Source organism: Zeugodacus cucurbitae, chromosome 3, assembly GCF_028554725.1.
Source record: "Zeugodacus cucurbitae isolate PBARC_wt_2022May chromosome 3, idZeuCucr1.2, whole genome shotgun sequence".
Classification (NCBI taxonomy): Eukaryota; Metazoa; Arthropoda; class Insecta; order Diptera; family Tephritidae; genus Zeugodacus; species Zeugodacus cucurbitae.
In genome coordinates, this window is record NC_071668.1 from 64,344,506 (window position 1) to 64,372,419 (window position 27,914).

The window sequence follows — 27,914 nt, forward strand, 5'->3', positions numbered from 1 at the left end:
TTCTTAAGGCAAGACAATAGTAGATTTGAATGCCCTCAGAATGCAGAGAGATACTAATAGCTGAAACACACAATACTATTGTTCGTACGAATACTAGATGTGTGTCACCAAATACCAGCAGTTTACCATGTAGTATTTTGCTGGTAAAAATGTTAGCATTTTAATAACCCTATGTGAGAGCTTATTTGCAAAAAATATTTAGTCAAAATGACTTTTCAAAAATAAATAAATAAAATGGAAAATTTTTTTTTTCAAAACGCCAGGGTCATGTATCGCCATATTTTGATGGCCGTATGTAACGGGCTTTTAAGATACATTTCAACTACTTCAGTTTTTGCAGAAAATACATATTTTTGCAATTTTTTTATAACGTTAAAATTGCTTTCTCCATTACCCATATGTAAATTTTTTAAACATTTTGTTTGAAATATCTGATGTCTGTGAAACAAAATTGGTATTTCAGTTTACTACAAATCGATGTGTGTCAATGTATATAGTAAACACATTACCATAATACTTTTATCATTGTATTATTATCACATGTGTGTCTCGGGTATAAGAACCATTCCTAGGTCTATAGCGTAATAATTTTAGGTAGAAAAAGGTTACATCTATACGAGACATAGAGAGTTCGCTCATCTTGATCTCGGCTTTATTTCGCAGATACTGGATCATATTACGTTTATCTGCTTAGCATTAACAAAGGCTCGATACATAGCTATTAACGAGAGTGTTCTTCTTAAAAATTTGGAAATTTGGAAATTTAGGTTCTATTAATAACTGTCAAACTGTCATCGAAAAATCGTATAGCCTAATTACAATAATATGGCTTATAGTACATTCTTATATTACATGGACCATTCGTCCAACGAAACCATTTCAATTACACAGTACAACAATCAGCTGCGTATTACACCAAAATATTTTTACTTTGGAAGAATGAGAAGTAAATTTTCGAACTTCGAAACCAAATATTTTGATTTTGGAGGCGAACTATCACAAATTCAGATAATACAGCTACATATTCGTATATCCAAATAACTTATTTGAGGAAATTAAATAATGAAGAATTCTTTGTCTGAAAATTTATTTGAATACTCGAAATTCATCGATAATTTAATCAATTTTTTGTGCTCGTTGTATCGATTATATTTTCATAATGAAAGTATTACTAGTACCGAGTGTACTCAACGAAAATTAAAATGTAAACTTATTATTCATTTGGCTGTTAAACGAACTGTTAAGCTCGACATAATGATAATTTTTTAAGCAGAAGCTTTCATTTAACCCTTCTGCTATGTTTGGTCAATTTGACCCAATTTTCAGTAAAACTCGTCGAAATTCGCGTTTAGTCTAGTCGTATTGTATTGATTCTTCTTCTATTTGTTAACTGCAGTAAAAAAGAATAGATAAATATGAAAATTAAATAATATCTGTTTTTTATGTTGCTGGAGGATGCCAAATGTAATTTCATTACACTTATCACGTTGTTGGGTCAATTTGACCCGCCTAGTATTTTGAAACATTTTGCCGTATATTATTACATCACTCGATCAAAAACGCCGACAAAGAAAGCAAGTTATGGGAAATCGAGTATATTTTGCACAGCTCAATGTTTATATATTCTCGATAAATTTATAACCTTTTCGAAAAAGGGAAACTCCCGTTTTATGCACCTGTGCAAAGAGTAAGTGTCGATTGTTTGCTTAGTTAGTAATTTTTTGTCGCGCAGTAAGGAGCTTATCAAAGTTTTTATAAAGAAAGTGATTGTTAAATATATATTTCTACAATGTCCCAAAGGAAGAGAGTAAGTCAAGTTATTTAATTTACTATATTTATGTTGCTGTTACACATTTTTATATTTTTATTTTTGAAAAGAAACTAAGTATTGAATACACCAAATTATTAATTCTGATGCTAAGGATATTTTCGACGAAAGTGAAAGCGATGAAGATTTTGTACCTATCGTAGAAAATGAAACGGACGATTCAAATACTTCATCCAGTGGAAGTGAAGTAGATGTCGGTTTTGAAGGTAGCAATGCGACAGAAGAAGTCAATTTGGTAAATATTTTATCGAAAGATAAGAGCATAATATGGCATGATCAGCCACTTCCAATGTCAAGAGGCAAAATTCCTCGAAATCAAATTTTAAATTGTTTCAAAGTGTGCTATTTCTATGGTCACAGATATAAAATCCTCTTTTGATATTTTCATCCCCTCAAGTATAAAAAAACATAGTGGTAGAAATGAGCAACATCAAAGGATTGCAGTTTTTTGGAGATAATTGGAAAATTATAGACCTTATACAATTGGAAGCATACATAGGATTGCAAATCTTAGCAGGAGTATACAAATCGCACAATGAATGTCTAATTCATTTGTGGGATGAAAATAATGGCAGACCAATTTTTCGGGCCACAATGAGCTTGGAAAGACTAATGAACATGTCACGATGCCTTCGTTTTGACTCCGCTGCAGACAGGGATGAAAGAAGACAGCGTGATAAATTAGCACCTATAAGAAACATTTGGGATCAATGGAATCGGCAGCTCAGGTCATATTATCACTTACATGAAAATGTAAATGGTCGTTGCAGCTTCAGGCAGTACATTCGATCGAAGCCCGCAAAATACGGCTTAAAAATATGGGCTCTAAGAGATTCATATGTGCTCTATGTGATTCAAAAAGCAAGCAAGGAAGTTTATTTAGGACACAAGGAAAGGAAATACACAACCGGAAAGGAACCAAGGTAATGAATTTATAAATTGGCTTTTTGTATGTCTCAAACCTATGTACAGTATAAATAAACCGTCTCTATACAAATATTTTTAGGGGAACGTGTTGTTCTATCCCTATCAGAACCCCTTCCCTGAGGTCACACTATTACTTGCGATAACTTTTTTACGACGTACAATCTCGCCGTTCAGCTACTTCACAGGAACATTGCTTTAGTCGGTACAGTGAAGAAAAATAAGCTTTTTTTGCCACGAGAAATTGTCGACATGAAGAAAAAGAACATTTTAGAAAGCAAATGGTCGAACCAAATATTGTCCGCAGAGAGAGACTGCCACGAGGAATCGCTGCTAAGAATATAGTAAAAAATATTCAATCATACAAAAAATTCGAACAAATATTCAGCTGTTTGTAGTACGTGCCAAAAATTTGTTTGCAAGGAGCACAGCAGCTTAGTTTGAGAAAATTGCCGTTAAAACATACATATCTCAACTGTTTTCTACAAATAACATACACTTAACTTGATTCAAATAAAAAAATATGAACTCTTTCAATAAAATGGTGTTATTAGTGGAGTTTTTATAAGTGGGTCAAATTGACCCAAAATACTATATGTGTAATTTTTTTACTAACATAGCAGAAGGGTTAAAAGTCTACACGGTCGATTTTTTCGAATTTCAAGTTTAGATGTGGGTTTAGGGGCGCTGCTCATCTATAGAACGCAATATTAGAATGTTAGCGGCATAATTATGCACTACTCGAAGGCTTATCCTATGGACTACAGAATGCTGGTATACAACATATCAATAATATAAACAATCATTTACCAGATATACTATCGTGTATGCAAGCTTTGACTTAAGCGTATTAATGCCAAATTTATATCGAAAACTTAAGCTTCATATAATCATAAAAATAAATTAATCATAGCTAACAAGTTTAACAAAAAAATTAATTTCTGAATTAAAATAATGAACATCACAAACTTCATATAATCCCTTTAATGTTATCAATTTAGTTTTATGTCTTGCATAATCCATCAGCAGCCTCAAAAATTGCTTTGTTCATACAGCAACAACAAAAATGATGTAAACAACAGAAAAACTGTCGTGGATAATAGCAGTGCACTGCCTACACAAAACCGGATATGCCTCAAGACAGGCCAAAGTGTGTGGCGTGCCAAGTTAGCCGGGCAAATAAGTGTTGCAATAAATTGTAAAATGCTCAAGGCACCAAAAACACACACACGTACAAATATACTTAACGACAAAAAGTTGTTTTTGTATTAGTGTTCGCACATTTTTTTATGATCGTATGCATGCTTAGCACGTATTGTCAACATATCACAACGCGCGTTCAACTGCTTGGGTGTGGCATGGTGATATTTGTGAGTTCACTCTGTGTTTGTCCTTGTTGTTGGCACAGTTAACTAAACTCTCTAACGCTTGGCAGTTGTTACTATTCTTCAGGTGGAAAATATTATTGTGTGGCTGTCACGTTGTTATGATGATTTGTCGCACGTGTAGCAAATATGAACTCGCTGCTTTTTATTCTTTCTTTGCAAAAACAAACAGTTAACTTAAAGCGAGTGTCAATGAAAGTGAGTTTGAAGACCAAAACACTTCTATTCTTACAATTTTTGATAGAAAATTATATTACTGTGTGTAGAAATAATAATGCCCTTCACATATGTACATATATCACAGACTGAGTTCTTATCGAACACCACAACTTTAGCTTAATTGTAGTTAAAAAGGAATCTTAATCTGAATCAGTAATTGAACCAACATCCTTCTGCTTTTATCTTTCGGACTATTTCTCCTTTATTTGGAAGCCGACAAAGAACTTTCCGATGTGATCGTATTCAAAAAACTAAAAAAGTGTTATGGTATTACTAAGGATACATATATCAAGACCTGACATGAATCTACACGACTAAATATTAAATAACATTTGATAACATCTACTAGAAACTAGTGTTTATAAAAACTCAAAAAATAATTTGCTTTAAGTCGGTTAGTTGTTTCTATTGTACATTACAGAACATTATAGATGGCTTCTTCTTCTTCTTTGGCACTACAACCATGAATCGGTCTGAGCCGAGAACACTAAATTCGCCAGTTGTCTCTATATTTTGCGAAGTCACGCCAGTTGTACATCCCAAGTAGAGACAGGTCCTTATGCACTTGGTCTTCCAGAAGATGAGTGGACGCTCTTGCTATGCGTTGTCCACCCATGGCTCTCGAATAACAAGATCTTTTCACCGGAGTGTGTAAACAGCGCTTTCGTTAGATTTTGATGTGCTTAACTATAACCATTTCGTCGTAGATCTCATACAGTTCATAGTTTCATCATCTGCGGTAGTCCTCGTTTCAGCGGACGCCGTGAGAACGGAACGAATCTTGCGGATAACAGTTTTTTTGAAAGCTCCAAGTAACTACTCATCTCGGGTTGTCAACGTTCATGTTTCCGCGCCGTATAATAGGATGGGAATGATGAGAGGGAGACTTTTAGAGTGTATTTTTTGTTTGTCGAGAGAGAGAGATCTTCTCAATTGCCTACCGATCCCAATGTAGCACTTGTTGGCAAGAATAGTTTTATCTTAAGGCTTAGCTTATTTGTGGCATTTATGGTGGTTCCGAGTTGTAAACAGTGACATAGCTCTCAACATGCGAGGAAACTTTGTATGAGGACAAAATGTACTTTGTCTTGTACTCGATCATCGCAAGTTCAACATCTTTCATTTATCTTTCTAGACTGTTGATGGTTCTAGCCATAGTCCAGCGAATAAAAAGACAGCAGCTACGCTGGCTAGGTCATGTTGTTCAAATGGACGAAAGTGCTCTAGCTCTGAAAGTGTTCGATGCAGTACCCGCTGGTGGAAGCCGAGGAAGAGGGAGGCCTCCACTCCGATGGAAGGGCCAGGTGGAGAAGGACCTGTCTACACTTGGTGTTTCCAGTTGGCGCCAAAAAGCAAAAAGGAGGAATGAGTGGCGCGCTCTGGTGGATTCGGCTATAATCGCTTAAAGCGGTTCCTACGCCAAATATATATATATATAATATTTCCAGCATTATATGTATTGAAGAATACGCACGAGAGGGAATCATCCTGTCTAAAACCTTGTCTGGTATCGAACGGCTCGGAGAGGTGATTCTCGATTTTTGCTAATAGCCCAACATCATTATACATACCCGTGTGAGTTTAGGCAGCTCCTATTAGTGCAATCGTAAGCGGCTTTGAAGTCGTCAAAATGGTGATGGGTGGCAAAATGTCGGAATATAATAGCAGAATCCTAAATATGTATGTTTTTGACACAGTTTCAACCGACTTCTGTGTACATATAATTATTTAAAAGATCAATTTGAGATATTCTTACGTACCCGACTTCATATTTTCCTAGATAGTTACGAGCTGTCAAAAACTTTTGTACATAAGTCATCAAATATTTATATCTTCTTAGCGCCCAGTATAATAGTGGCTGCTTACCTCCTCTTTAAGGCAAACTATATAACTTCAAACTGGCAACACCAAACATATCCTTAGAACTGCGCATGTCCTGAAAACAATTGTTATTACCGCCACTGCGTGCAACAGCGAGGCATGCTTGACATAACTAGCATTGTCTATGAATGAAATCAGGTGCGAACGACAACGACAAACGAACAGCACACATAAACCGAACAGAAGGAAACAAAACGCGGAAGTGAAAAGTGCAAAATTAACAAATCTCAGTGCAAAGTAGATACAAATTGTGTGAAAAGTGTAAATAAAAGATAATTTAAGTTCCAAAATCAACTAAAAGTGTAATAACAACTGCTTATCAAGCACATTTTGGAGTAAAGCAAGTGCTAAGTGTACAGAAAAGCTAAAAAAAGTACACAAAAGTTGAAGTACAAGCTGCAAGGACATGCAGCTAGGCTAATATTTAGTGTATAATTTAGGGCTTAAATATAATTGCAAGGGTTGAATGTTAGACCGGGGTGTGTTACTAAAGAATAAAAGCACTCAAATCTGATGAAGAAATGCTGTGATTTACATAATACGAGCGAAATCAGTACATTTTCCGCAGACACAATTGGCGGCGCCTATTGATTTTTCCCCCAATACAATATGCAGAGAAGAAGCAGACATCGGCAGACCAAGCGTTGTGTGCTGTAAAACCGTTACACACAGCTGTCATCATATATGACATGCTGCTCCCACACAGCTGTGCGTGCTTGCTCTCATGAGCGCGCGCTCTGCGCACTGAGAGAGTTTACGCTCGCACGCGGCATTTTTGATTTTCCAAAACAAAACCTGCCGCTCACCCGCCTGTCAATTGCCGCTTCAATTTGACTCGCATTTCTTAGGCGACAACCAGTGACTTTGACACTTTATTGTTATGAGTGTCGGTTTTTGCGCCGTTATTGTGTTGTTCGTGTGGCACTTGTTGACATTGTTGGAGTTGTTTTTTTTGTACGTATGTTTTTTTAACGAAGCAACACGATATTTTTGTTTACACCTGTAGTTTTTCAATGATTTTATTGCATTTTTGATTTCTTCTATTTTTTGTTTCATCTTCTTCTTATTCTTCGACGCTTATATTTAATAGCGTCCGTCTTGGGGGGTTGGCAATTTTATAACGTTCGGAATAACACTTGTCCCCTATTTGCTGGAGAAATGCAACTTCGTCGATTTTTGTTTATTTACGTATATATTTGCTTTCTTTTCTTTTCATTGCAGTTTTGTTTTCGTTTTCCACTTGGTAGGACACTTCAGTTGACGCTTCGTAGTTGGCGTTTGCAATGTCAACAGTTGGTTGGGTTCGTTATTGCGTATAGTTGAGGGGGTTTGGCACCGCGGCACTATGTAGTTTGGCAGTGTAACGGCAAGCAATTATGTCAATAGTTTGAAGCGGTAATTATTTACGAATATTTTGTCACAGTAACGGTGTATTTGTTGTTATTTACATACATTTTATTTAAGACGGTATACTTTCTATGGTTTCCATTAGATTAAGGACTTCTGGCATAGCTGTGGTTGTCATGGGTGGGTAGGCAGGCTTATTATTATTGTTATTATTATTTTGCGCGAGATGTGAAGTTTTGTTGCACTAATTGTTATATATAGTAGTACTGTTATCACGTTTCATCGTTTCATACGTACTTTCGATTAAGCTGCTTCTGTCCGTTATGCTTTTACGTAGACATCCATTCAAAGTTTTGAAGCCTGATAGATTCCAAGTGTTCTGTGTCAGATCTCTGATAGTCTTTACTTATTGCTTTCTAGTTCTCAGCTGTGGCTAATATTTTTGTGGGGCTTACCCACTTTTATTGCATGTTCTCCAAATGGCCAATATCCCGTTTAAGTAGTTGTTAGTATGAAAATACTTTTCCCGGATCTATTTAAGGGGTTAGAGGTAGTCAGGATATTCAAAAAATATATTTTTTTTGCATTTTCGTTTTTCCAAAAATCTAAAAAAATGTCCTGAGACCGCCATTTAATTTTTGAATAAAAAGCTTCGATCAGGCTCAGGATTATCTATTCATAAAACTAATTTTTCTTATCCGAATGATTGTAGATGAATCTTCATGAACTTATGATAGTCATCGCAAGGACCTTTTTTGGAACTGGGACAGCATATCTTTGGGAATTATACTATTTTTTTTTTTTAATTTTCGTGACTTCAAGTCAAAACATTGTGTAATAATAATTAACTTTTGTAAAATAACATGATTTAATAGCAAAAGAAAATTAGTGAAAATTCTAATATTTCGTGTCTCTGACTACCACTAACCCTAGTTAGATTTGGGCCATATCAGTTTAGTTATTTCACATTTGGTTACAAATATATTTCCCATTGTTTGATTGATTCTAGTGAGCATGGTAACTCTGCTTCGGTTTCGTCTAGAAAAGCCCCTGTCTTCGTCACTCTTCTGCTTTTTCGTTAAGGAAAATGTTTCTGTGGCCGGGAACCAACAAGAAGTCTAGGCGGAATCTGTCTTCCAGTGAACTCAAACCCTTCTTGCAGTTATGGACTATGCTGGAATTCAGTCATTGGCGACGACAAGGCTAGAAGTGCCGCGAAGCCACCTGTGTGTTATGGTTGCTTTAGTTATCCTCTCGCAGAGCTTCACAAGCCTTCTCCATGACCAGTACTTCCGCATGATAGATGCTAGTCGAGTTCGGTAGACAGATAGTAAGAAAAACGTCAAGATCATCCCATCGGTATTGACTGAGATGGTAGGTACCTTCCTCCCCTACTAAGCACGCTTTTATGAGCTAACAACCGTTTGAAGGTACCAACTTCAGGAAATATAATTTTTTATGCAATTCTGGTCCTATCTTCTACCAAATATAAATAGTATTCGTCACTAAAATTCTCAAAATTACACCATTCATTTAATGATACGGATCATAAGAGAAATACGCGAACGAATGAAGCGCTACGTCATTCCCATTTGGCATGTGGCATTCCACATTTTTTAGATAACCACTCATTAACTAAGTGCAAGCTGTGAAATAAGTGAGGTTAACAGAAGTTTTCGGGTACTGATATATATAAATAATGCAAAGTTAAGCTCCACTTTTGAACTGTGACAAGAACTTTTTGTTGTCCAAAATAATTTTGCGGGATAAAAATCCGGATCCATTCCGGTTATCTAGAATCGACTGTCGTAGGTGCGATATATGTAAAGCATATGCTGTCACACCTATTTTCCAATTTTTGAACTGATACGCCTGTGAAGCTACCTAATTATTCTTAATTATTCTAATTCTTAGCGGTAAACGACAAGGGATCTGAAAACAATTTCACAGTTAAGAGATACCCCAGAGAGCATTATAATTGTAGTTATAAAATAATTTTAAATTATTTTCAGAGAAAATCTTACCATACATATGCTATTATAGAAATATATCAATGGATAAAAAAAAACTCATAGAAGTCGTAAGAAGGAATATGCTTTCAGTTTATGATGACATAAATTAAAAAAAAAAATATATATGTATTATTCGTTTCCATTATGGAACGAACTAACGTTCAAAAATAACTTAAGGTGGTCAATGATATCAACAACTCTTCGACATCGAATTTAGGAAGGGTGAACCAAAAATTTGTGCTATTCATCCACTCCATACTGGATTTATATCTCGTGACAAAGCAATTTTTGGAGACTTAGTGGGAATTTCATTTCAAAATTTCACTCGGTTTTGGATATGACCTGCTGGAAACAATAACTTTTTTTGATTGGTTTAATTGGTGGGTGAAGCCTTGCTTAGAAACCAAATTATACTGAGTAGTAGTATTTAGCAAACACCGAAGAGAAGAGAAGGTTTTCGGATGTACATACTTCTAAAATTTTTATGAACATTAAATGTTTATAGGACTCCAACAAGGTGTCGACTTTGGGCAAATTTTTTTGAATTACATGTGTGTAGTTTGGTTATAGGATTCAGATGAAGAAAATAATACTAGAAAAAGTAAAAATATTCTCGAAATAATTAAAAAATATGTATTTCACTTATAGATAGTGCTTCCAATTGTATACTTATAAATAAAGTGAACTAGTAGCGTTCAAACAAAACAAAAACAAACAATAACAAATACTGAAGTGTGCGCAACAACAACAACAAACTTATTCACGTTATCTCATAAAAGTGTGACAAATATCAGAAAATGCCTTTCAAATGGAGCCCCCCACAACGTAAGAAACTTACCAAGGGGGGCTCCGAAGCATTACTCTCTTCAAATTCATCTCTAACGTCGAATACTTCGAATGCAAACAAATCCACCGCAACCAACAATATCCAGCAGTATGACGACGATAACTTCTTACAACAGAAGCAACAACAACAGCAACACAACTCAGCACCACTGAAACTCGGCAATTCGAAATTTCCACTGAAACGTTCAACAACCGCAGATTGTAGTACAAGCAGCTCAATGCAATCGCTATGCTCAACGAATTCCACAAAAATCGCCGATGCGAAGCGTGAAAAGGAAGATGATTATGACTTTGATCCAAAATTAGGTCATCATTTTCATAATAATCACCATCACACACATTCGCATGTGTTCGGACGTGGTGGTGGTAGCAACAGCTCAAGTGAGAGTTGCAGCGGCAGTAACAGATTCGGTGGTAATACGTCGAAGCGGGGCAAAAAACAAATATGGGGTTCTCGCGAACGCGCAGGCATGAGTTTCTTAATTGTTATTGCATTCTTTGCCGTCTTCGGACTGATTGTTTTGATGGAGGTGAGTACAAATAATGTTACAAGTTGGTGGGTTGTCTGATCGACCAATTATTAATTATATATTTAATATACTCGGACGTTAAGCCTATCTTATATTTTGCATATCGTTTAACAGCGACGTGGATCCATATGTACTTAACTTCCCCGATATCGACGATGTTTCCAGAATATTAGTTTTATCCGTAATTTAATCAATGACCTCAATGGTAGTCTTAAAAGCTTGTCAGATCCAGACGGTTCATCAGTCTCCAACTTTTAAACGAGTTTTATTAGTTTAGTAGTAATAGTCACAACAGATTTCGACAGATTATGGACTTCAATCATACTTCCCTTGGACGAAAACTGGATTTATACAAAATTCTAATTTGAACATTATTGACTGAGTTCTATTTAACTAACAGGCTTCTGACACTCACTCTGATCTCACAAGCTTAAGTAGAATTCAGAGCCATGCTTCTTCAATAAATATTTTTATCCCTTTCACTAACGTTCTATAAACAGTGAGTTTATTTAAGTTTTTTTTGAAAAGATCATCTTAAACATTAATTTCTTAGACAGGACCTTTTCTTATTCAAGTCGAGTGAGAACTGGATTTTTGTCCATTTTTTTATGCGATGCATAATCTCGATCATAGTAAAAAGATTATGGTACCTATTAAGTATGTAAATGCCATAGCTTCAATTTCTGGGAGATAATATTTCTGTTATCTTGAACTTCTTGATATGTACAGGAGTCAAGTCTTTGTCCACACCAACCTTCTAATTGGCTTAAAAAGGCCAAATAAAAATATTGAAAGAAATTTGTTACAACATGAAGCGAGTACCTTAGTTTGTAAAACTATTGGTATAGAATAGTTTCTACCAGTAGACCATAGACCGCAAAATGTTTAAACTGACATTCAAAACATATTAAAATGGATCACATGAGCTCTTTACGGTTTTTTTTAGGCTAGTTCAGAATTTCTGTTCCTATAACTTAGAAATTTATTGAAAATGTTTATCTAGCCAACAATTAATATAAAAATCCCTATTGAGAGTGTCGACTGGAAAATTACAATTACTCATTTATCAATAAAAAAATTTCCAATCGTTTGAAATTTTGAAAATTGAATCTTGTCGAACAAATTACAAAATAGTATATCAAAATATGATCGAATCAATCGACGGGAGTTGATTCTACTGCCAGTAGACACTCGCAGAGGTGCAAATTATAATAAAAGATCAACATGATCAAAACAAAGTTCAAAGTATTATACGCCATTGCTTTTAATCCACTAGTTTAGAATAAAACTTTATGAGCAAGATTTACTAGTCCCAAATGAGATCTAGAGACAAAAAACTATATGTAATAAACATTACGTCTCTCTAGGTTTCTGCGTGAGCGACACATCTTCAGGCAACCATTCAATAAATATAAATGAGTATATAAAATTATCACTATAAAATCTAGTATCGTCCTAAAATTAATGCCTATGATTCCCATATTCATTAAATAAATTTAAAAGCATCTACCCCATTAAAGCAAACCGACAAGACAGTTAGTCTCTTTCAATTTTGGTTTTGAAACAAACTCACTGTATTTTGTCCTCGATAATAATCCAATAAAAATCCTTCCCGGCTACAATGACCCGACTATTCTGGAAAAAACTGATAAATAGATTTTGGACTATATGTATGGTTAGCTATCTGAATACTGTCTGATATATACACGACCCAAACGTTACAACGAAAACATTTCGATAATTCGAGAGACAAAGAGAGAGAGAGAGAGAGAGAGAGAGAGATAATTCAGCAGAGTTTCAAGCTTAGTCCGTTATAGCCCTTTCACACAGCCAAATTAATTGATCAATCAAATTTCGATTGATAAACCAGTTTTTGCGCTTCACCCTGCCGGCTACTCGATAACCGATTAGCTGTTACGCATTTTTGTTTTTGCTTTCCATAAGAAGTTGGTATGTTTCATCAGCTGATTGCTATTTTTTAGCAGCGACAACTACCGTCGTGTTGATGAACTACAACTCGCAGACATATAATTACAAATACGGAGAGTTGCATTTCATTTTCAAGTCGATTGAAATTCAATTCAAAACTAATGTAGATTTTTATTTTGTATGGTAAATCGATCTTAATCAGTGTTTTAATCGAACAGAGGCCGATTAATTGATCAATTAGCTGCTTTGTGAAAAAGCTATTACCTCCCCTGAAATCTGCTGATCATCCTTTCAGCTGGAAGCAATTAATATTACACCTCGCCTTTATTTTTTTTATAATCACGACATACGAGTATTTTAAATTTATCACATTTTTAATATTTTCATTTAATTAAGCGCTGAAAAAGTATAATCGTGTTAAAACCTCGTAAAAAAAAAATGAAAAAATCACAAAAAACAATATGACATTTTAATTGTAAAATAATGCAGCGATTTTTTGCATATTCTTTTTCTTCTTTTTTCCATGAAACTTTGCCACACTGCTGTTGTTGCGCGCAAAAGCTCTTCATGATCGACGACCGTACGCACACTGGTTTGATGTCGTTGCGCCATGCCAATAACTTTGGCTCACGTTCGGGTGATTCAATGCCGGATTATGATAATGTGAAGGTGAGTTCTTTTTTATTGTTGTTGTTGTTGTTGTTTTACAGTGTTAAAAAAGTAGAAACAAAAACATATGCTGAGATTGGTAGCATAACTGAAAGGGCATACAAGCCAGAGCAGAGCAGGCAGTTGAAAATAATAAAAAAATAATAAAAAATAGCCAGGATTAGATAGACAAACTGACCGAGGCTAAGCGAAAATACAATATTCTACGGTTAAGTGGAGATTTTTATAGATAAATATATACATATATATATGTATGTTTGTAACCATGCAAGTCCTGTTGCCGGGCTTCGACGATATTAAAATTCGTTGTAACAACGGTAAAAGTTAAGCCTTAAAGAGTTGTTCGTGTCTGTATTTTTTCAAAAAAGGTAAATAGCTAAAAACAACAACAACTAAAGCAAAAAGGGCGGCAAAGCCGGGCAACAACGTTGCGAATTATGCAAAATCATAATTCAACAACAGTTGCAGACTTTCACAATGCGTTTTAGTCGCTACACGTTTGCGCTTTTACTGCTGGCATTTTATTGTTTTTGTTGTTGTTATTTTATTTTTACGATAACTGCAGCTGTTAGTTCAGCACTTTGCACTCCGGCTCACCTGCGCGTGTGAAGTAAGTGACCTGGTGGCTTGTGTATATAACCCTCTATATATATATGTATATAACAGTAAATATATAGGTGTCCGTGCAAATTGTCTATCTGCACCGTTAGGTACAGTTAGTTAAAACTTTTTGTTGTGCATTAATTTCATGAATTTTTTGTTTTTTTTTCGCTTCAACTTTTGGTATTTTTTTTCACTCAGCTTTATGCTTTTTAGTCGCAGTTTGAGACAAATGGATTTGCATTTATTAATAAAAAGTGGCGTATGGCAAAATGCATGAACCAAGTAAAATGCATTTTACAAAAGCTGATTTCCTTTTAACCCTTACACTCTCACTCTCTCTATCCCTCAGTTATGAATTTCATTATGCGACTTTTGCACTACGCAAGGGTCTCATTGTGTGGCTGTGTATTTATGTGTCGGAGCGTGTGCTTGTGTCACGTGACGACGACGTTTATACTATTTTGGGTACTTAACCTGAAACAATGTGAATCCAGGCAGATTGCAGTAAATGAGTAATTAATGCAAAATACACACAAAAAGAGGAGAGTAAGGGAAGACTTTTGAGTACTTGTGAATTAATTCAATAACAACAAAGGGTATAAATTGCATAAGTTCCATTTTTTCCAAGAATTTTTGCAAGACTGCTGCTAAGGTCTTTCAGCCGGAGTGCGGTCCCTATAAAATTGCTTAAACCATTAAACATCTGAACACTTTTGTTGACACCGGAATCTTATTCATCTTCTTTCCAAACAAACTACTCGACGAAGTCTCCCTTCGACCGAAGCTACAGATGTATTTAATGCCATTTTATATAAAAACCCCTATTTTTTTAAATTCGAAGATGTCTTAAATGAGGTTAGGCTGTAGGCTGATGCCTGAGTTAGAGATAAGAGTGGTATAGAAACAGGGAAAATAAGCTATTTTTAATCTGATAAATCTAATAAAATCCGTTGATTGATTGAAAATTGCATGTATCGACAACATACCTTGAGCTCATCCTCTTAGGACATCGGTTTCGACTTTAGATAGGTTCCCTAGATGGGCTAAAGGTACAAGATTTCGACAAATAAACTTCCACAAAATTGTTGCATGCTCATCTCAGGGCGGCCAAAGAGGTAAAGGTCAGCTGGATTTTTTCATAAATTTTGAGACAGCGAACATTGAGGAAGAAGGTCTTGAAATTTACAGGGATCAGCACGAAATTTCCACCGCTCTACCATTGAAAATTGATGGTTCACTAGCACGCGACAAGGTCAGCGCAGCTCTCCGGTAATACACCACAAGTACTCAACAAAAATTTGACATGCTTCCAATCTGTTAATATTGAGAAAAGCTTTTCACGCAATTTCGCTATGGTCAGGCAGTCAAACTAGTTATATTAGAAAATAGTTTGAAAGAATTGATAACGAGATGAAGCAATGAAGTATACAGTCAATGAGCTCAAGTTTACAGGCTACTTCTGCACTAAAAACTCTGCAGTGATCTAGAAGCTTGGAAGTATAGTTGATAGGTGTATATCAAAATTATATTCAATACATAATTGGGAAATTTTGATTATTATTACATTGTTATTGGTGTTAATGCTGGTTCCCAGGTAGACGAAATTATCTACAACTTCAAAGTTATGACTGTCAACAGTGACGTGGGAGCCAAGACGCGAATGCGCTGACTCTTTGTTTGACGACAGGAGATATTTCGTCTTGTCCTCGTTCACCACCAGACCCATACGCTTCGCTTCCTTATCCAGGCGGGAAAAAGCAGAACTAACGGCGCGGGTGTTGTTTTCAATGATATCGATATCATCGGCATACGCCAGAAGCTGTACACTCTTATAGAAGATTCTCTATTTAGATTTGATGATATATACCGATGGTTTAAGCTCACTTTTGTTTGTAACGGGTGATCCTAGTAGAGATAATTTTTCAATGGAATTTTTTGACAGATCACGCTTGAGGCGTGTCAAGCTGTCATGTTATTTCTGTTCAGTATTGACGTTTCAGTCTGGAAAGACTTAAGCATGAATAACGTTTACACATTGTTCAATTCTATTACCAAAACTCACGTTCTGAAAAAGAATTTATTTCGCGCGTTTCTCTCAACTTATGGCGAACAAAATCGACCTACTGAGCGTACTCTTTGCAACACCATCACTCATCTTTAGAACCAGCATTCATTATTGGATAACATTCAACCGAGTAGATTACAGTCGGCACGAAGTGAAGTTGTGAACCGGTGGAAGAATCGGTCCATATTTCTTCAAATGATGGGGGTGAGAACGTGGCGATCACTATGATAACCGACTATTTGATGACTGAAATTGAAGCTCATGATCTCGACGATATTCTGTTTAACAAGACGGTTTCGCTTCGACAGGTCTTGGAGCAAAACATCACACGTGTCATTCGCCAGTTATCAGTCGGAATGCTGAGACGTAGCCGCGGCCGACATTTTAATGAGATAATCTTTAAAAAATTAATGCCAAAGAATGTTCTTTCGAATGATAATAAGCATTCCCATTAAATTTGAATTTTCTGTGTTTTTTTTCTTTAAAAAGTAGGGAACGTCAAAATGAATCACTATTTTCAAATATTATCACGATTCGAGATGAATAGACCTCCTTAGTTTGGGAAACTTAATTAGTAATTCGTAGTATAGTAACCGAAGACAAATTTTTCAAGAACTCAATGTTCTAGTTGTAAGTTCAACCGTTATTTCTAATTATAAGTAATCCTTAAGACATCCTTTACCAACGAGTTCATTACTTTTATCTATTTTTCTTTGCAGGATGACTACGATTTGCTAGATGAAAATCTACTGACGGATAGTAAATTGGGATTTGTACAATTTCGTGATAATAAATTAAAAATTCAAGGTGAGTAAATAATTGAAAATTGAAAATAATCATTGTTCGGTCGAATATGTTGGCGAAAAGATAACAAGCAAAGCCAGACAAAGAAAGGTTAAGTTGGAGGAAATTAAAAAAAACAAAGCATTCAATTATCTTAAGGGTCAAATTGGACAAGGTTGGGTGATGATTGGGATATTTTATACCATATATGCATACAAGTGCCTTCCACATGAATGCTGGAAATTCACTCATTGCATAAACGGAAATTGCGCATTTTGGTCACATTTCTAATTGCCCCCGAATGGCAGCCGGCTTGTGAAGAGCGATGCATGTCTGCAGATAAAATTTAGCCTACAGTCAATTCAATAAGTCCTTACAAAACCCTTCGTCCCTCGTATTATTTGGTTATACAATTCATTTCTTCCGCCATTCATTCATTTATTTATTTGCACAGACGCTGATGGCGATGGCAATGGACGTGTGGCGGGCGTACTACTCAATTCCGGCAGTGTCTCTGCGCAGCCACAGCGCGGTGCGGATGGTGGCGGTGCAGCCGCAGGAGTGGGAGCTGCACGACCAGGCGGCATGGGTACACCCATTATACCCTGGGGTAAAGTATTGCCCGCCAAAGTGGAGGAGACATTGCCACACTTTCCGATTGGCGTGCAGCCAAATGATGGCGCTTGGCAAGTTGTCAACGGCACACGCTTCAAGTTCTTCGTCTTTTCGACCTATTATGATCGACGTGATGGCGCGAAATTGGTGCGCGTCATAGGCGCAACCAAGACACGTACACCGGAGCGGGTGTGGTGTCGCTTCTGGTATCCACAGCAGTCGCCGCAGCAACAACAACAGCAGCAACAGCCGTCATATACATCGGCGACTGTGATGGCGCGAGTTAAGGTTAGTGTTCATACAATTTTTGCATTACCACTAATGTCCATTTAGCTGCACCTAAGCTGGACCGCCTTTTAACTGTACATACTGTCTGTCCTCATCTCTTTTTCCCACCAACCAGGTTATACGCGAAAATTGGAATCTCAAATACAGCGCCGTCTTTGTGCTCTGTCCGGTGCGACCCGCCGAGCTGGAAGTGCCGCATTACGTGAGCATTGTGGCACGTTTACGCGCCCCACCGGGTAATCTTCTACAGCTGCGTAACACCGATTGGGATCCTGACTTTGTGCATCTCCGCAAGCCACCGGCAGCTGCCAATAGTAGTGGTAATGCTGCGCAAACTAATGCATCCGCTGCACAACTTCAGCGTCAGCAACAACAACCACAATACCATCGGTATGCAACAATGTCACCGGCCGGTGCACAATATTTGCCATTCGGTTTGCCCACCGATGAACAGATACCGGATAAAATCGCTGTCTGCGTGAAACCCTTCCATTTCAATTATGACCAGGCATTGTATCTAATGGAATTCCTGGAGTTTTACGCTCTCATGGGTGTTGCTCATTTCACATTCTATAATCACACTTTGGGTCCGCACGCCACTTGCGTGCTGCAACACTACATTGACGGTGATATACCGAACACTTCGTCAGCGTGGGATGTGGATTTGGCGGAGGTGTTGGGCAAAGGTGTTTCTCTAATGGGACAGGATGCGGTTAAAGTGGACGGTAAGTTCATTGTCGGACATTTAATAGTTTTAAGCGCTTGTTGATTGCAATGTTGAATTGCCACAATAGTTGATCTTATTATAAACTAGCAAAGTATTATCGTAGAACAAATGAACCATTACTGAAGAAAGAGAGATTCGGTATTATAATCACCGAAATTTGATATATACACATTAACTTATCTACCAAATGATACATTTAGTTAGATTAAATTAAATAAGATATGACTCTCAGGTTCTCATTTGAGAATACAAGAGAATGAGATCTAGATGGAATTCGTTATGAAAAGCTTATAGTTTCACGAACCGAAGTGAGCTGTTTTCAAAAAGGTACTAGCAAATGAGAAGGGCGTTTCGGCAATAATTTCTAGAGTTACCCTAAAATATATGGATTGCGGAATTCTAATCAAGAACGAATGATGCACTCAAAATATCGTGCTCAAATGTGGTCATAGATAGGTAGTTAGGTAAATATAGTAGATATTGAATGACGCATCTAGACCTTATAAAACTCATTATAATACCATCGGTACTGGAATCCTCTCCCTTCACACTAACATGTCCTCATTGAACCACTTAGTGGTCTTGATGAAATTATTTAATTCCAAAAGTTTTAACTGTGCAACTTTCGAGATATCGTCGCGGAAACCGCGAACCATATTTGCCATTCTTTTCCTACTGCATTCTAAAGTTCTACAGGTTCTTCATCCTCTAACCCTTGACAGCTTCTGCAGTAATTATAGTATAGTCCCCAATCTGCATGCATGTCTACCAGAGTTCTTTTATCGATCCATTTAAATTTCAACAAGGGAAGACAGGGATTGCTTTCACTGATACTCAGCCAACTCTATGACATATTTATCTATTAGGTGTTTTCAAGTGGCCAAACGCATGCATATTCTCTCTTCATCGGGTTCTAATTGTAACGTCGTCTTTCATTAGGGAGGTTTTTTTATGTGGTGGGTCCGCAGAAGCGCAAACGGATGTCTGTTGGCTACCCAGAGGATACTTGGTCTAAAACCAGATGTCGTGAGCTGCTTGAGTCATATGCAAAAAAATTGTTCCGGGCTACTCCCAAGTTAATGGCAATCAGAAACTTTCCTCACTTGCGTGAGCTTCTAAATATGACTCCATCCATGCAGTACCCGCTGGAGGAAGCCGCGGAAGAGGCACTCCGATGGAAAGACCAAGTGGAAAGTGACCTGGCGTCGCTTGGTGTTTCCAGTTGGCGCCAAAAAGCAAAAAGGACGAATGAGTGGCGAGCTCTGGTGGTTTCGGCTATAATCGCTTAAAGCGGTTCCTACGCCAAATATATATATATATATGTATATATAATTGTAAGGTGATGCCCAAACTGACAAGTTCATCTGCTTTACAGTTACCAGTAGTATCGCTATGTCCTCGAACCCATTGGTAATTTATAGTAAAATAGGAAGCTAATTCTGTTAACAACTCTGGCATTCCTTTACCTACTTCATAGAAACCTTATAGGCTTTAGTGATTTTAAAACTGCTTGGCTGTTTGTGAATATAACTAAATATGTTTCTTGTTGTAAGTACTTTCATTGTCAGAACAAGGAGTTTTTAATTGGAAACTTCCTCCCGAAAGACGCTACAGTGTTCTGATAGACGGAAGGCGATTCTGATATGTCGCTTTGTTGAAAAGGCACCTCCTCCCAATCTTTTATCCAGTTTGGATCCATCAGTATAGATCCTTATCTCTGTGTCTTTATCCACCTCGTTCCTATTCCAATCCACTCTGGAAGGGAAGGCAATATCTAGAGCAACAGATGGCAGTGACGAAATACTGAAGCTTAGCTAGTTGGAATGGACTTGAAGAAACTTCATAATTATGCTTAGATTAGGTTTTATAACAGAAAAACCCAGTCATACGTATACATTGCTCTTCACTATTTATGAATTTTTTAAGAGTCTTCTTTCGCCGAATTTCAAGTGTAAAACTATGAAAAAGACTATGAGAGAAAAAAAGAAAAACATATTTGCATTCTTTAAACCAACAGAAGTAGTAAAAGACGATCTCTTTTCCAAGAACTTTTCCTATAATTAATTTCTTTATGTTCTTGAGTACTTCAAACACTTCTATGTTACCTCAAACTGCTCCCCTCAACTCACCTTTTCTTTTCCATTTTTCGTATTTCTTTTAATTATAATCGACACAGCTGTGCTTAGCGGTTACTATAATCTTCATAGCAACAACAATAATTACAACAAAGACAACGATGGTAACAATTTGAACCACAAAATCAACAATAAGCGAGAGTATGCTGGCAATCAAACGGGTGTGGCAAATTCAGAAACGACACAACAAACAACAGCAACAACACATGAAAGAGAAGTAACCGGTGCATTACAACCACCGCCACCGCCACCACCGGCTGAACCGCAACAGCAACAGGAACAGCAGGCGAAACCACCTTTACAAACAACATTGCCACCGGTGAAGCGTTATAAGAGTACACAATACGCAAAGCCCACAATTAATATTCTGCCATGGAATTTGCGTATGCGTTCGCAAAAGGAAATACGCACCGAGGGGCTTTTTGCGGCACTCAACGATTGCCTCTATCGTACGATGCATCGCTACCGATATTTAGCGATGGTGGATTTGGATGAATTCATTGTGCCACGCCACAACGACACGCTCAACGAATTAATTAAGTAAGTAACGGTACACACAGAGATACATTGAACGGTGTACAGGCAGCAGGCGGAAGGAATTGCGAAAGCTGTTTATAAAGCAGCTGAGGCCGTAGCGCTAAAGCAAAAGCAGCGCCATTGCATACTTTTGTGCGCGCAAGTGAGTGTGCTTGACGCCTATTTGTAGGCAACACTGTTGCGCTACTATTGATGGCGCTGCCAGTAGCTCTGTCTTAACACAGACAGTCAGACATACATATAGCAGAGTGTCTTAACATTAACATAATATCCGCACTAATTGCTTTCAGCTGCCTGCCTGGCAGCTTAACCTCAACACAATCGCTGGCACACTTATGTGCTCAGCATCTTGTAGCTTGTAGACACATTCTCATGCCATAGTGTGTCTTATCTTCTCTTGTCTTGTCTTGTGTTATTTACTTTGCTGTTATTTAGCTCGCTTAATCATCGCTTCCGTTATCGCAATCTCGGCGCTTACTCCTTTCAAAATGCCTTCTTCTATCTACAATTCCCCGATGATCCACTGGTGTCGCTGGCACATACTCAATCGCAGTCGTGGCAGGCGCAACAGCCATACGCGCACACAAATCCGGGCTTACGCGCCTCATTGGTGACACAACGAAAGACACGCAGGTGAGTCGAAAGCTTTCAATTTGTATGTACTTCTGTGTGTAATTACAATTATATTGAACATGTTAATTAAGTCGCAGCGGGTATAAGATGGTTTGTAGTTAAATAATGTTGGAATAAGTGTTTAATATTATGGTTACTGGTGAGACGTGCTTTTGGGGTGAGTTTTAAGGGGGGGTCTCTGATTTGTAAGGGTAGTTAGAGCAAATTTATTTAGATGGAAAATAAGATAGATTACCACAAAAATGTGTATGTCAACTCAGACATGGTATTATAATGAGATCGTAAGCGACACAAAGGGTACAAGGAATCTCAATCAACGGATTTTTGAAAACGATAAAATATGTTAAATAAGCTCCAACTCAACTGACTATACAGCTGATAGGCTACAATTCACATTTTATGGGTGTTTGCTTGTTAAGAAAACTTTAAACCTCAAGCTATTTTCATTTGACTCAGTAAAACCTACGTAGAAGAAAAATAAATTAAATCCTTTGTCAATGTTTTAGTCCAAAGTCTAATTTTGGGTGACCTCCGCAAAGAAGTTAATGGTAATCTCAGTCATGCAGGCGAAACACTATGGATGAAAATACCTCCATTTATCGTCAATGTCAGTTCACCTTGTTCATCGAAGTTGTGACAAGCGAGACGTACGAACAAGAAAACTTGACGCTTTCCATAAAATACAGGTGTTTTTATTTGCCTCATGGACTAAAACGGATTAATTTAATTGAAGGAAGAGTCCTGGAAGCCAATTTGATACCCAGCATCGGAGATCTATATCAGCACCAAAACGACGTAATCTTCCATGACGATTCTGAGCCAAGTGACAGGTCCAACCTTCCTAGTTATTTTTTGGGAGGTACGCGATTTTTTGCCTAAAATGGGAATAAATCAGTCGTCGTGTCCAATTGCATAAGCTTCAGTGGTCAGTCTCTAGATTGCAGAGAGTTAACGATGTGGGGCGACGCCTTACATTCAAATCTGACGCCCTTATAATATTATCGGACTCATGGGGAATGGGGTCATATGTAGAAGTTCACGCAAGTGAGGAAAGTTTCTGATTGCCATTCACTTGGAAGTGGCCAGGAACGATTCTTTTGCATATGACTCAAGCAGCTCACGACTTCCGGTTTTAGACCAAGTATCCCCTGGGTAGCTAACAGACATCCGTTTGGAGGCGAGCTAAAGTGAGAAGGCGAAGCCCACTTCTGCGGTTGTGCGTAGGGCTTGGGACCCACCACATAAAAAATCTCCTCAATGAAAACAAACACCGAGCCTCGGATGAGAAACCCACCTTTTGATGACGACCCCTGCAAACGTACTAAGGATCATGATTTGAGGGCATGCACCTGGAATGTCCGGACTCTTAATTGGGAAGGTGCCTCTGCCCAGCTGGTTGATGTCCTCATACAACTAAAGGCTGACATCACCGCCATCCAAGAAGTGCGATGGACGGGACAAGGACGGAAGAAGGTGGGTCCTTGTGACATCTACTACAGCGGCTATATAAAGGAGCGCAAATTTGGTGTTGGATTTGTGGTGGGAGAGAGACTACGTCGCCGAACAAACACAAGGAAGGTTCGACGTAGAAAAGCTGCAATCACAACCGACAGCCGAACGATTTTCTACTCGACTTGCACTCCTGCTCTCTGAGAGCACTCATCAGCATCTCGATATGAGGGAGCTGTGGAACGGCATCTCAAACTCATTGCATACCGCTGCAGCCGAAACAATTGGTCTCCGGCAACGCCAAAAAACCAGTTGGTACGATGAGAATTGTCGTTCCGCAGTGGAGAGAAAACAGACTGCCTACCTCGCAACGTTGCGATCGACCACAACACGTTCGGGGTGGGATAGATATCGAGAACTGAAGAGGGAAGCGAGACGCATTTGCAGACGTAAAAAGAAAGAGGCCGAAATGCGTGAGTATGAAAAGCTTGAAAAGCTGGCCGACATGGGTAATGCTCGAAAATTTTGTGAAATGATGAGGCGATTTACAAAAGGTTTCAAGACCGGAGCATTATCATGTAGTGACCGAGGAGATAATCTGGTAACGGATGTCCAGAGCATACTGGGATTATGGAGGGCACACTTCTCCGACCTGCTCAATGGCAGTGAAAGTACAACACCAGGAGATGGCGAACCCGATTCCCCAATCGATGACGATGGAATAGATGTTCCATTACCCGACCATGAAGAAATTCGAATAGCAATTACCCGCTTGAAGAACAACAAAGCAGCGGGGGCCGATAGAATACCGGCAGAACTATTCAAATACGGCGGCGAAGAACTGATAAGGTGCATGCATCAGCTTCTTTGCAGAATATGGTCGGAAGAAAGCATGCCTGACGATTGGAATCTGAGTGTGCTCTGCCCAATCCATAAGAAGGGAGACCCCACAATCTGCGACAACAGGTGCTACTTTGGACTGAGTAGGCAATTGAAAAGTAAAGTCCTCTCTCGACGAACCAAAATCAAACTCTATAAGTCGCTCATTATTCCCGTCCTGATGTATGGCGCTGAAGCGTTGACGATGACAACATCCGATGAGACGACTCTTGGGGTTTTCGAGAGAAAGGTTTTGCGCAAGATTTATGGTCCTCTAAACATTGGCAACGGCGAATACCGCAGACGATGGAACGATGAGCTGTACGATTTATAAGAGGACATTGACATAGTTCAGCGAATAAAAAGACAGCGGTTACGCTGGCTAGGTCATGTTGTACGGATGGAAGAAAACACTCCAGCTCTGAAAGTATTCGATGCAGTACCCGCTGGAGGAAGCCGCGGAAGAGGACGACCTCCACTCCGGTGGAAAGACCAAGTGCAAGGTGACCTGGCTTCACTTGGTGTTTCCAGTTGGCGCCAAAAAGCAAACAGGAGGAATGAGTGGCGCGCTCTGGTGGCTTCAGCTTTAATTAAAGCGGTTCCTACGCCATATATATATATATATATATATATACATATATTTACAGGGGTAGTGACATTTCTAATAAATACAACTAGAGAGAATACACGGTGCTTGACAAATAACTATCTCGAGAAAACAATATAAATTTTGGGTAAATTTGACTTTTAGATTAAATAACTATATTAATATTACTAACATAACCACAAATTTATACTCCAGACATCCTTTCATTTTTTATTCTGAGCTTTTGTGTTATTTTCCTTTTTCCTTAATATCTGTTATATATGTACATTCTCATTTTCAGACGACTTAAGCTTCACCCGCAGAAACAACGTTCCAAATACATTTGCAAACCCGAATCGGTTATCGAAGCTGGCAACCATTTTGTTTGGGAATTTTCACCAGGAAAAGGTTCGCTAAATGTACCACCAACTGATGGCATATTGCAGCATTATCGTGTAAGTAGATATTTTAGGAACGATGTAGTCTATATGGAGGTCTATGTGCTTCCAAATTTTAGAAGCTGAAGTTAAGATTTGACATGACGTGTGTGACTCAGTGGAACACAAAGAAAATTATAACATATAGGGAAATACTACATAATGAAAAGGCTTTAAATGACTTATAATTGAAATAATAATTCGAAAAGCGTTGCCTTCGAAGTTGGCTTACCTTTCAAATGATCTATTAAGTTAGTTTTAATTAAATAAGGGATTAGGTATAGTTAAATTGAATTAGATTAGACTAGAATATACAAAGGTTAGGTAAGCTTGCCATTTATGTCCTCGGCCACATAAGAATACGAGAGAATGAGAAATCGGTGGAATTCGTTATGATTGACATATAATTTCCGAATCTGAGAGAGATATGTTTGGTAGATGGAGGGATGGGGTTTGGGCAATAATTTCTTGAGTTTCCAAATGTTAAATTGATAGGACATTCTTATAAAGTACGAAAAATCAAGGTCAAATGTTGTCATACTAACTCCAGGGCATTGTTCCACATGTTTGATAGATGACAGTGACTTACCCTTAAAGATAATGGAACAGTGGTGGCTCAAGCGTTACCTGAGCTTACGAAATTTAGATTAAGAGATTTAGCAGCATCCACTGGACGTAAAATTAACATAGAAATTTAATATGAATATAAACAGGTTTAAGAAATATTTTTGGGAAATAAATTTTAAGAATTATTATCAACTATTTATTTCCGATATTGATATCACGGAGTATCTTAAACATACATCCCGGATCTGTATCCCCATTACTCTAAGGTTATCAATATAAAGATTTCGAATAGTCAACACAACTCTATCTTAGGAAAAAATCAATATGAAAATGTCCAAAAACATAATTCACAATATAGATTCCATAAAAATCTTTAAAAACAAACTATAAATATATTTAACTACCGACGAAACATGTATTAAAGATACCAAAAAAAATACCGTTACTACTTAAGAACCTAATTTATTATTTATCCATATAACCACTTTAACTTAGGTCTGCGAATTTGGCGGCAACGATTGCATCAAAGCTCCTTCGGTGGTGGATCGCACAGCTACCAAGTATGTAAATCGTTTGGTGGAGCGAGTTGAGCTGGTCTACAAGCATTTGAAACAACGTTGCGATCTTCCGCCGCTACCGAACGAACCACCTTCCGAGCAACAACAGCCACAACAACCACAACCCGAACAACAACGAAAGCAGCAGCAACAAACACAAAGTACAGGTGAGTTGTTTAAGGCAGAGGTGAACGCTAAAGGTTTAGCTAATAAAACCAACAATAATAATAACAATAATAACAGTAATGGCGTAAGTAAGAAACGCGCAGCGCATCAAAGCGATGATGAGCGTATAAGAACATTAGCAAATGTCAAATCGAAACGTGACAACGATCGTGAAAATAACAGTAATTTTAGAAATAGCGGTACAACGATACAAAAAACAGCAGTATTAAACAGTTTCAATAGCATCGATCCAACGCCGAGTGCCGTACAACTGGAATACAAAGTGAAACGACAAAAACGTAAAGTTGTTGTATTCGAGCAGGACGAAAATGGTTTGCCAATAGCGCGTATTGAGTATGTGGATGAGTAGAGCGGCGAAAGGAACAAAGAGAAACAAATTTTATGGAGCAAATTGGTTGTTTTTAAATGTGAAAATAAAATATATATTGTGAAACACAGGGTGGTATATATACAAAAAAAAAGAAAAAAAAAAGTTTATTTTAATAAAAAATTTGAAATTGGCGCCTGTTAATAGTTTTTGCGCTTATGAGTAACGCTGAAAGTTTGCAAAAAAATATTTTAAGTGAATATAGCGCAACTAGTACTTAAGTCTTCAATTATACTTGTAATGTTAGTCGATTTATTTTTTAAGAGAATTATGATAATTTAGATTTTATAATGAAATATATTTAGAATTATGGAGTATATTAATTGTATTGTAGAGTGGGTAAGAAAACAATTTTTTTTTCAATTTTTAAGTAAAGTAAATTCGTAAATAATTGTTTTATTAATTTAGAATAACATTAAAAAATAATAATTCCTTATTATCAAATTAAATAGTATTTAAACATTATAAAATTAAAATTTTTTACTTTAAAAATTTTATATATTTTTAGTTTTTAAAACTTAAATTATTTTAAAATATTACATTTTACATTTTCATTAAAAAAAAATGTTTCTCATTTAAAATTTGTATTAAATATATATTTTTATATATTTTATTTAATTTTTTATATAAATATATTATGTATTAAATGAATAAATTTAACAAAAATTATAATATTTTTAAATTAATTAATATCAATATTTTATTTATGGTATTAGCAAAAAATCTCATTAAATATATTTATTTTTTAATTTAAAGTTAGTTGGCTTATATTTTAAGTAACTATAGTTTAATAGATATAATTTCTAATTTCCTTTTAATTTTTTTATGTTAAAATTTATAAATTAATTTCTATATTATTTATAAATTTTTTTTTATTTTAAAAATATATATTTTGTGATTTTTTAATAAAAATGTTAATATACATATCAG

At 37.0% G+C, this 27,914-nt stretch overlaps 1 protein-coding gene and 1 long non-coding RNA gene across 3 annotated transcripts; both read left to right on the top strand.

Moving 5' to 3' along the window:
* Positions 1 to 1,641: 1,641 nt before the first annotated feature.
* LOC128920208 (uncharacterized) lies at positions 1,642 to 3,288 on the top strand. Its single transcript, XR_008470325.1, has 3 exons — positions 1,642 to 1,807; positions 1,879 to 2,751; positions 2,835 to 3,288. It is a non-coding gene; the product is annotated as an uncharacterized LOC128920208 (long non-coding RNA).
* Positions 3,289 to 6,364: 3,076 nt separating this feature from the next.
* LOC105208498 (uncharacterized) lies at positions 6,365 to 27,319 on the top strand. 2 transcript variants are annotated; one of them, XM_054226987.1, is made up of 11 exons: positions 6,365 to 6,498; positions 10,245 to 10,972; positions 13,463 to 13,570; positions 16,958 to 17,045; positions 17,476 to 17,924; positions 18,040 to 18,649; positions 20,828 to 21,326; positions 21,759 to 21,956; positions 25,172 to 25,325; positions 26,370 to 26,598; positions 26,675 to 26,813. In XM_054226987.1, the coding sequence occupies exons 2-11, from the start codon at positions 10,394 to 10,396 to the stop codon at positions 26,683 to 26,685; spliced, it is 2,925 nt and encodes a 974-aa protein (XP_054082962.1). In that variant the 5' UTR covers positions 6,365 to 6,498; positions 10,245 to 10,393; the 3' UTR covers positions 26,686 to 26,813. The 2 variants fall into 2 exon arrangements, with proteins under 2 accessions (XP_054082962.1, XP_028893766.2); XM_029037933.2 differs by having other exon boundaries at positions 26,370 to 27,319.
* Positions 27,320 to 27,914: the final 595 nt, after the last annotated feature.

What these genes read in the sequence shown, in the direction of transcription:
- LOC105208498 (XM_029037933.2), top strand. Translation starts at nt 10,394, where the DNA reads ATGCCTTTCAAATGGAGCCCCCCACAACGTAAGAAACTTACCAAGGGG. An exon ending in GACTGATTGTTTTGATGGAG is followed by an intron (nt 10,973 to 13,462) that starts GTGAGTACAAAT and finishes TGCGCGCAAAAG; the next exon opens with CTCTTCATGATCGACGACCG. An exon ending in ACGCTCAACGAATTAATTAA is followed by an intron (nt 21,327 to 21,758) that starts GTAAGTAACGGT and finishes GCTGTTATTTAG; the next exon opens with CTCGCTTAATCATCGCTTCC.